At 35.1% G+C, this 9,889-nt stretch overlaps 2 protein-coding genes across 3 annotated transcripts in view; both read left to right on the forward strand.

Annotated features, from left to right (window-relative positions):
• The window catches only part of MKKS (MKKS centrosomal shuttling protein), a 29,361-nt gene extending 20,096 nt beyond the window's left edge, over positions 1–9,265 (forward strand). Inside the window, exons 1-4 of one of the 2 annotated variants that reach the window (XM_063112760.1) lie at positions 1,051–2,180; positions 5,356–5,531; positions 6,522–6,632; positions 8,438–9,265. In XM_063112760.1, coding sequence (XP_062968830.1) covers positions 1,196–2,180; positions 5,356–5,531; positions 6,522–6,632; positions 8,438–8,878 — 1,713 coding nt within the window. In that variant the 5' untranslated portion in view covers positions 1,051–1,195 and the 3' untranslated portion in view covers positions 8,879–9,265. Of the gene's footprint in view, positions 1–1,050; positions 2,181–5,355; positions 5,532–6,521; positions 6,633–8,437 lie in introns of those variants that run through there. The other variant, XM_063112766.1, reaches the window with a different exon arrangement.
• LOC134389260 (uncharacterized) lies at positions 887–1,062 on the forward strand. The gene has a single exon (XM_063112790.1). The coding sequence runs from the start codon at positions 887–889 to the stop codon at positions 1,019–1,021; it is 135 nt and encodes a 44-aa protein (XP_062968860.1). The 3' UTR covers positions 1,022–1,062.
• Positions 9,266–9,889: the final 624 nt, after the last annotated feature.

Genomic DNA, 9,889 nt, shown 5'->3' on the forward strand with positions numbered 1-9,889 from the left:
GAGTGTCAGGATTTTGTACCTCAAGGCATGCTATTTACTGCCTTGTTAAGGAAACTAGTACTATATTTCTGCTTGTGCATTTGGTTTATGATAACATTTTATGGTATTTAGACTCTTTGAGATTGAATTGGATGTCAGATCCTATTTTTCTTTTCGTCATCTAGACATTTCTTTGTTTTTGTGTTTATTGTTATTAACCAAAGTTTTGGGGAGGATTAATTGGTTAGGGCTTCCAAAACTGAAAAGCATTGACTGATACAGAGTAAAACTGTAGAAAACTAATTCTGACTTTAGCCAAGTATTTAAAACATGGTTTGTTTTTGGTACAGTGTTTTGTGCATATTTATTCAGCTAAATACAGACTATACATTAGTGAGTTTCTGCAGTAGAAATGCTAACAGCTATCTTATTTTCATAGTTATTTACAAACAGGATTTGATGTAAATGCACTTGTGTTCAAACCTAAAGTTTCCAAGCAAACCAAAATTATAGATAAAAACATAACGTTAAATAAGACTCAGAGACCAAATTCTGAGTTTTACAGTGTAGCATTTTTCTTCTAGAAGCATGTCATATTCAAATAATTGTACTATAAGCTTTCTAGCCATGCTGTTGTACATTCTAAAATCATTGAAATATAAGCACTTTTTCTTGTAGAGGGGATCCATTGAAGAATAAAGAAATATAAACTGTAACTTAGTTTACCTTTCTCATTTTCTGGAAGCTTGTATCAGTTGGTAGTTCCTTTTTCTAAAAAAGGAGCAAAATATTAGAATAATTATTAAACTGAAATCTAAATATTTTGGAATTATTCTCCTAAAATGCTTTATTTTTATTTCTTATAGAGAGAAGCAGCTTTGAATCAGAGTTGTTATTTAAAGAAGAGATGAAAAACACCAGTTGGATTAGAAAGAACTGGCTTCTTGTAGCTGGGGTGTCTTTCATAGGTGTCCATCTTGGAACATATTTTATACAGAGGACTGCAAAACAATCTGTAAAATCTCAGTCTGGAAACAAATAGAATACTGAAGAATGAAGTAAATAAATATTTGGAATTACTAATATGTCATTAAATCATTTTATCTAATTAGCTTCATAAACATAGAACTATTTAATTTTATAGACACAATGTTACATGCATAGAAAAATGTGGTTAAAATAAGAGCTGTCTTCACAAGGTACCACCTGAAATAAGATGTCTCGTTTAGAAGCTAAGAAGTCATCATTGTGTAAAAGTGAACCACTGACAAGTGAGAGAGTCCGGGCCACACTTTGTGTCTTGAAAGGCATCGTAACATCATGCTATGGCCCTTCAGGTCGTCTGAAGCAGCTGCACAACGGCCTTGGAGGATATGTGTGCACAACTTCACAGTCCTCTGCCCTGCTTGGTAACCTTTCAGTCACCCATCCCATATTAAAGATCCTGACAACTTCCATACAGAATCATGTGTCATGCTTCAGTGATTGTGGCTTATTCACAGCCATTCTTTGCTGCAACTTGATTGAAAATATTCAAAGAATAGGCCTGACACCCACCACTGTCATTAAATTAAACAAACAAATTTTGAGTCTCTGCACCAATTATCTCAAGTCTCAGGCCTGTGGTTGTCGAATCTCGGTGGACTTTAGTAGTACTCAGATCCTCCTCTGTTTGGTGCGCAGTATATTAACAAGTAAGCCTGCCTGTATGCTCACCAGAAAGGAAGTAGATCATATCAGTGCTTTGATTCTGAAGGCCTTTTTGCTTACAATTCCAGAAAACTCTGAAGACCATATCATTTTAGGAAAGAGTATAATTGTACCTTTAAAGGGTCAGAGAGTTATAGATTCTACTGTATTACCTGGAATACTCATTGAAATATCAGAAGTTCAGTTAATGAAGATATTACCTATCAAAAAATCAAGTGCCCTCAGAGTGGCACTCTTTCATGTATCTTTATCCGGAGATCTTTCTGACACTGGAGAAGGAACTGTGGTGGTCAGTTACGGAGTTTCTCTTGAACATGCAATCCTGGACCAGCTGCTTAACCTAGGAAGGCAGCTAGTTAGTGACCATGTAGATCTTGTCCTATGCCAAAAAGTTATACACCCATCTTTGAAACAGTTTCTCAGTAGACATCATGTTATTGCCATAGACAGAGTTGGAGTGACTCTGATGGAACCCCTTACTAAAGTGACAGGTAAAAATCACTCTTGACTTTTGCCCCTTACAGTTAATCACTTTTTCTGAGAAGAGATATTCTTGGTTTGTGTCACTGTTAACATCGTGAAAAATTTTAGAAGCCACCAGCCTCATAGCATGTGTCAGTATCATTTCTGGCAGCAAAGATTGTTTCTGAAAAAGATCCTATATTGTTCACTTACTAGATATGGAGTGATTATGGCCATTTTCTATGTAATTTTCAACCCCAAAATGTATGATAGAGTCTATCATAATCCAGCCTTCAAATATTTTACAGGTTACTGAGAAGTCTAACATCCTCATAATCATAAAGTCTTTACAGAAATACTTTACAGAAAATTCTTCTACTTGAATTTACAAAGCTTTTAAATTGTGTTTTACTTAGAAGGTAATTTTCCAGCTAGACTACTACTTTTTCACTTCTATTATAACTCTAACAAACTATTGTATTTCTACTGTTTAATTAGTTCCTAATTGGGGGAGGATGTGTATGCTTTACCTTTAAATATCAAAAATATTTATGTGCTGGCCAGTTAGCTCAATTGGTTAGTGTGGTACAGATAACACCAAGGTTCAGGGTTTGATCCCTGTACCAGCCACCTGCTAAAAAATAAAAAAATTTCCAACTGAGCTCCATGAGAACCAGGATCATTTTTTACTTTCAGCACCTATAACAAGGCCTGGCCTGTAGTAGGTGTTCTTAAAATGTTTGTCATGTTGACTATAATATGTTTAGTAACATACAGAATCATAATGGGCAAGAAATCCACTGTATTTTACAAACTCAGCAAATTAAAAGCAGATATAAGGTTGATAATCACCAGTTAGAGCCAAAGAAAAACAAGCTGAAGAGTCCCTGACGTGAGCCACTCTTCAGTATCCCTTTAAAAGCATTGATGACCTATCACAAAGGTGATCATTTAGTTCTGCATTGATTCCCTTTTTCAAGTTATTAGACCTAAGTCACTGTGAAGTTCACTGTTTATAATCTTACTATCATAAATCATAAAAAAGCAGTATGTATGGCAAGTGTTGAACACAACATCTCTGGGGTATTGCCCTACCTTTGTAAGACTCAAATGACCATCAAAGTGGAAATTATTAAGAAATAATGGAAATAATTTTTTGTTACTCATGGTTGATGTTGTAGGTCAGACATCCATAAATACTAGTTTTTCATGAATACGGCAATTTTCAGCTTGTGAATATAGTAAATTCCAGATTATTTAGTCAGTTTTTAAAATACGGATCATTTTCATAGAAACAATATTGTAAGTGGAAACTAGGTTTCCACACTAGCCCACAATTGTTATTTAACCCTTATCTACCTAGAATATGGCATTTAAGGGCCGGCCTGTGGCTCACTCGGTAGAGTGCGGTGCTGATAGCGCCAAGGCCCCGGGTTCGGATCCCATATACGGATGGCCAGTTCGCTCACTGGCTGAGCGTGGTGCTGACAACACCAAGTCAAGGGTTAAGATCCCCTTACCGGTCATCTTTTAAAAAAAAAAGAATATGGCATTTAATAGCCATAGCTTTAACCCTGCATCTTGGAAGCAGAGACCTTTTGAGACAAAAGAGAGAGGTGGAAAAAAGCAGGCCCGTGGCTCAAGTAAGGTTTTAGAATAGATGAAGTCCATTTTGGGCCTAATCCAATTTTATTTGAAGGGCTAGATTAACATTACCAGCTTTCAGCCCTTCAAATAAAATTCCTGTTGATGACCTAGTTTAAGTAGTGGGTGTTGTGCATGGATGACTAGCATGTGTGAAGCATTTCATGGCTCACAGAGGACTTTATTTAACATATCTGATTTGGTTTGATTTGTGAAGTAGGCATTATAATCTCCATTTCACTTATGCAAGGGAGCCCACCTAGAAAAGTTAAATGACGTGAGTGACTTGTTTAACGTCCAGTGACAGTAAAGCCAGGTCTTCTCTCTCCAGACTCTGTTTTAACCATGTGAAATTATACAATAAGACTTAGCCTTTTTCTTCCTTTCTTAAATTTTAGATTACTCTTCAAAATATTCCTTATTCTTGGAGGCTTCAGAAATAAAGAAGAAACAATATTCAAACAACTGAAATTGTTCAGTGATTTATTTTCTAAAAATTTTTTGAACTGGAAGTATTTTTAGACATCTTAACCCCATTAATTTTAAAGAAACTGTCTTTTAAATATTAGTTTAAAAGAAAAGGAAACTGGCCAAAAGAGGTGAATTGCTCAGAGTTACAGTTTTAATCTTTAAACTGGCATTGTTATTTCTTGTAGAAGTTTGATGTAGGTTTCTCTTACGTAACTTCCACTACATTTAAAGATTTCCATTCAAGTCATAGCTTCTCCTCGGTTCATATTTTTATTAATTTGTGATTTGTAAGTCTTACTATTTTACCTGTGCAGGTGGGAGGGTGAAATACTTAATATATCTAAGAATAACAAAGTAAAATAGATACTTCACATACTTTATTTTGGCATAATTTAGGTAGCTATTTACACACAAAAGTTGCTAGGCATTAAAAAAAAAAAAATTATATGTTCGCTAAATAGAGCCCCAAAGGAATTCGACTACATAGCTATTTGGACTTCATTTGTTTTCAACTGAAATAAAAATGCCTTAAAAAAATAGCTGTTACCCCACATCACCATTATTCCAGGTAAGTGAGCTTCTTAATTTAGGGTCTCTGACCCCTGAATGGGCTTCCAGGGTTCCTGGACTCCATGAAAATGTATGCAAAATTTTGTGTGCCTTTTTATGGGAAGATAGTACAAAAAGCTTTTAACGTGTTAAAGGAGGTCTGTAAACGAAAAGAAAATATGTTCGAGGAGGTCTTTAAACCAAAAGAAGTTCTGCTTTACTTTTTTTATATATCATTTTAATAAGTTTAAGAAAATGTATTTTGTTAGTTCTTTATCTTCTATTTCATATTTTAAATAATATGCTTGTAAGTGTTAAAATCTTAAATAGGGGCCGAGCCCGTGGCACACTCGGGAGAGTGCGGCGCTGGGAGCGCGGCGACGCTCCCGCCGCGGGTTCGGATCCTATATAGGAATGGCCGGTGCACTCACTGGCTGAGTGCCGGTCACGAAAAAGACAAAAAAAAAAAAAAAAATCTTAAATAGTTGTTTGTTCCACTTTTTCTTATACATTTTGTATTTTCTAAACTCTAAAAAATAGGAACACATCCTATTGGTTCCCTGGGCTCAATATCTCCTAGTAGTTATGGTAGCGTGAAGAATTTGTGCTCTGCAAAATTTGGCTCCAAGCATTTTTTTCATCTTATTCCTCATGAAACAACTATCTGCAGCTTGCTTCTCTGCAACAGAAGTGACACTGCCTGGGATGAGCTGAAGGTAGGTAATGAACTTTGAATTCCATATTTAAGGGCTAACACAGGGATTAAATAGTTACTCAAAAGGCACTATAATTTTTTTTCACATTAGTGTGCCATGCTTTTTTCTTTCTTTCTTTTTTTTTTTTTTTTTCATAACTCCCCCAAGTGGTACAGAAAGCAAAAACAAAAATGGGAGAAGCAAAGTCACAGGGAAGCTAATTTAATTACCTGTGACATTATAGTAGACTTGGTATGTTTTGCCATTTATTATTTCTACTATTTACAAGAAACCTAAAAGGTCCTTGATATGTGAACATTTATTAAGACATTAATTTGATTCTGTGCTCTTTGATGCTACTGTGTATGAATAATTCACTTAGAAAATGAGTTCCCAAAAAAAAAAAAAAAAGAAAATGAGTTCCCAAGTCAATACCCATCATCTACCTCTTAGTAGAGTTTATTCTCTGCCAGCAATAACACATGCAACTGTTATGTAAGGGAAGTGATAATCTATGACATTGGTCACAAGTCTAAAGATTTATGTATGTTCAAGGATGTGTCCTTGGTGAATATTAAACGTCTGTGTTTTTCTATTATTGCTGAGTTATAGCTGTATTATTTCTAAAATAATTTGAAATAAAGTCTATGGCATTTATACAACTAGTTTATTTAGACGAGTAATTTTTTAGGTAAAAATGACAAACCTTGCTGACCCAGATATTTTGAGGCCATCATTTGTAAATTTCTATTGAAGAGCTAAGTATATGAAAGAAAATATTAATCTCGCTCCATGAAAGCAGACTTCTGGCTAAATTGTCTTTCTTTGATCTCTACTCTTTATTATTCCAAAATGTATTCATCACATTACAACCTCATCAGCACTGTTTGTTCTTTTGCAATTAAAATTAATCTCCTTGAGTCCACTTTCTATGTTGCTTTGAGAGCATGGTTATATTTCTTCAGGTATGTGATGTGAGTGTCTGACTCTGATGATTTGTTTCTTTTTTAGCTCACATGTCAAACGGCACTGCATGTCTTGCAGTTAACAATCAAGGAACCATGGGTTTTGTTGGGAGGTGGCTGTACTGAAACTCATTTGGCTGCATATATCAGACACAAGGTAAATTAGATAGTCCTCTTCAGATTATCTGAATTCTCAGCAACTTTTGTTTTATGAGATAATAAGCCAGGTCATAATACTCTGGAACCTTTAACACTTAGTTTTTGAATAGTCTAACTCAGATATTTTATTCAAAAACACTTGCAGAAAATACCACTGTAAATACAAAGTAATATCTTTATTGCAATGTTTGTTATAAATCTAATCTTTTAGCAATAATCACATTCTTTGAGTATTGTTGTGTACATGTACTCCATTTAAAACTAGCATTCTCTTATTGGAAGTTCTCAGTTTAGAGACCTCACCTGCTGCAATAAATAATTGATGTTCACAACAGAAGAGCCTAGGTTCTACAAAATGCTTCATTACCTTCTGGAGCACTAAGGAAAGACTTAATTAATTTTGTTTATTAAAGCATTCCAAGTATCAGATTCTATTATAATTTTAAATTGGTATCTACGTATGATATATATACTATTAAATAGAATTTTTCATTAGTCCAACAAACTTCATTTCCTGACAATTGTCAGAGAAGATTAGTGCATTATAGTAACATGAAGAGGTTTTGTTATGGCTAGTACATTTAGTGCATTATAGTTCTGATTATTTCATTAGTACTGTCCTACCTTATTTGAAAATGGATACAGAAAAATGAGGGGCCTTCAAAAAGTTCATGGAAGGATTTGTATTATGTTTTAATTCTGTTTTTCCATGAACTTTTTGAAGTACCCTTGGATGTAAGTGTTTTTCAAATATTCACAGTTGATTCATTGGGTAGCAGGAGAGTTATCGAGAGTCTCTGCAGAGCTTCCAGGGGGTGGCTAGGATTAGAGAGTGAGTAAACTTTTTTATGGACATGCGCTGCCTCGCCTCCCCAAACAACTTAAGATCTATTTGAAAATAAAACCCATTCATAAAAAGTTATCAGAATACACATTATGAAAAACAAAATTTGTGCCAGTCTGTTGGTGCTGAATGGTCAATTGTGTAATCGGCAGTAGTAAACTAGAGAAAGTTTTTTGGAGGAAGGAGATGGCTTGAGTAGGATTTTGAAGAAACAATACGACATTGAGGATATGGGAAAAAAATAGGCAATAGACATTATCTCGTCTGGTTCAAACCTCCTGGTTGAAAAAAAATGGTCACTGTTTTAAGTACTCAAGATATGGATTTTTAAACCATGATTCAGTTATTAGTTTTCTAGTATATTAATTTTTCTATCATGCAGTTTCTAGGATAAACTTTTTAGAATGGTGGAACCAAAAACCAGTTTAAAGTCTTATTACTTTTTCATTAATTTAAAGAGAAGAATATCCATTTTTAAAACACTGATGTGAAAATTGTGCGTGTCCCCAAGTGGTGTCTTAATGATAGTATGCGCATTCTCATTTTAAACAACTCTCCAACATTTTGCTGAGATAAGTAAGTACTTCATTTGGAAGATTAGTCTTCGGGAGCTTCCCCCTGTGTGCATAAAAACCTGTAATACATGCATTATATCTTGACCTTCATATACTAAGAAGCCACTACCATGCAGTCATTCAGAATAAGCTGATAATGAGGGTATTTTGATTCATTCATTCTAATAACATGAATAGTTGCAAACATTTTTACTATAACTAGGTTAGGGGATTGCAGCCCGGCCAGCTGACCCATACAAGTTCATTAGCATAGCGCCAAACCCTGAAGTAAATGAAAGTAAGCAGTAACTTTATGAATAAGGTTTTGATCACGTATCCTATTTTTCTGAAACATTTTTATCTTAATGCTCTGAATGTGTTTTCAATGTTTTTATTACTTTTCAGACTCATAACGAGCCAGAAAGCATTCTCAAAGATAATGGGTGTACTCAAATGGAACTTCAACTAATTGCTGAAGCATTCTGCAGTGCTCTGGAATCTCTCGCTGGCTCTTTAGAACATGATGGAGGTGAAATTCTCACTGACATGAAGTATGGACACTTTTGGTCCATTCAGGCAGATTCTCTCTCTGTTGTTAACTGGCCAGATTTGCTTTCACAGTGTGGCTGTGGATTATATAGTAGCCAGGAAGAACTCAGCTGGTCTTTCCTAAGAAGCACGCATCATCCTTTTGCGCCACAAACCTGCCTTCCACATGAAGCTGTGGGCTCAGCTAGCAGCCTGACCGTGGACTGTTTGACTGCTAAGCTTAGTGGCCTACAGGTGGCTGTAGAGACAGCCAATTTGATTTTGGATCTTTCATATGTTATTGAAGATAAAAACTGATATAAGAGAATAGCAGATTTAAACTACTCAGTGGCAATGAAGAAAAACAATGAGTTATTTGTTGTCTCCTAAAGGCCTATTTGCATATTTGGACAGATGATTTCATAAAATTACAGATCTACTTAAATAAGGAAAAAAAGCAGGGGCCGAGCCCGTGGCGCACTTGGTAGAGTGCTGTGCTGGGAGCGCGGCGACTCTCCCGCCGCGGGTTCGGATCCCATATAGGAACGGCCAGTTCGCTCACTGGCTGAGTGCTGGTCACGAAAAAGACAAAAAAAAAAAAAAAAAGAAAAAAAGCATGATTCTTGTGTAGAAATGCCATAGAATAATAAAAATATGAAGCATCGTTATTAAAGATATTGTAGTTATCTTAGGGATTCCATAGTGATTGCTGTATGTTGTTCTAAATTTTTGTTGTTGTTATTTTGACATTATTCTAAGAACATACAGAAATAAAAAATTCCTTATCCATGCTCTAGTTTGTATATACTTATTATAGATATTTTCTAGTTAGTAGTAATTACATATGTTTAAATTATAAAATTAGATTCCAAAGTATTACAAAACATCCAGTACTTAAGTAAAAGAAGTATTCAAACTGCACATTTAGTAAAATTTCACTTTTCTTAGTACCCTTTATCTCAGACCGTATTATTCTGTGGTTAGGTAGTTGATGTAGAACCTGGTCTGCCTGCAATTGCTAGTTTGTATCATAGCTGCACATTTTTGTTATTTTGAGGAAGTGTGTAAGTAGAAAAAATAAGTTTATGTAGTAGTTAAGGCTGGAACAACTTTGTAATGTCTTCACATTTAAAGTGGGAGGAGGAACTGGTTTGGTTTAGCAGGGTTTCTCATCTTTGGCACTATTGACATTTGGACCAGATAATTCTTTGTTGTGGGGGCTGTTCTGTGCTTTATAGGATATTTAGCAGCATCCCTGTCCTGTACCCACTAAATGTCAGTAGTATACCCTAGTTATAACAACCAAAAATGTCTCCAGACATTGCCAAA

This window comes from Cynocephalus volans, chromosome 1 (assembly GCF_027409185.1).
Source record: "Cynocephalus volans isolate mCynVol1 chromosome 1, mCynVol1.pri, whole genome shotgun sequence".
Taxonomy (NCBI): domain Eukaryota; kingdom Metazoa; phylum Chordata; class Mammalia; order Dermoptera; family Cynocephalidae; genus Cynocephalus; species Cynocephalus volans.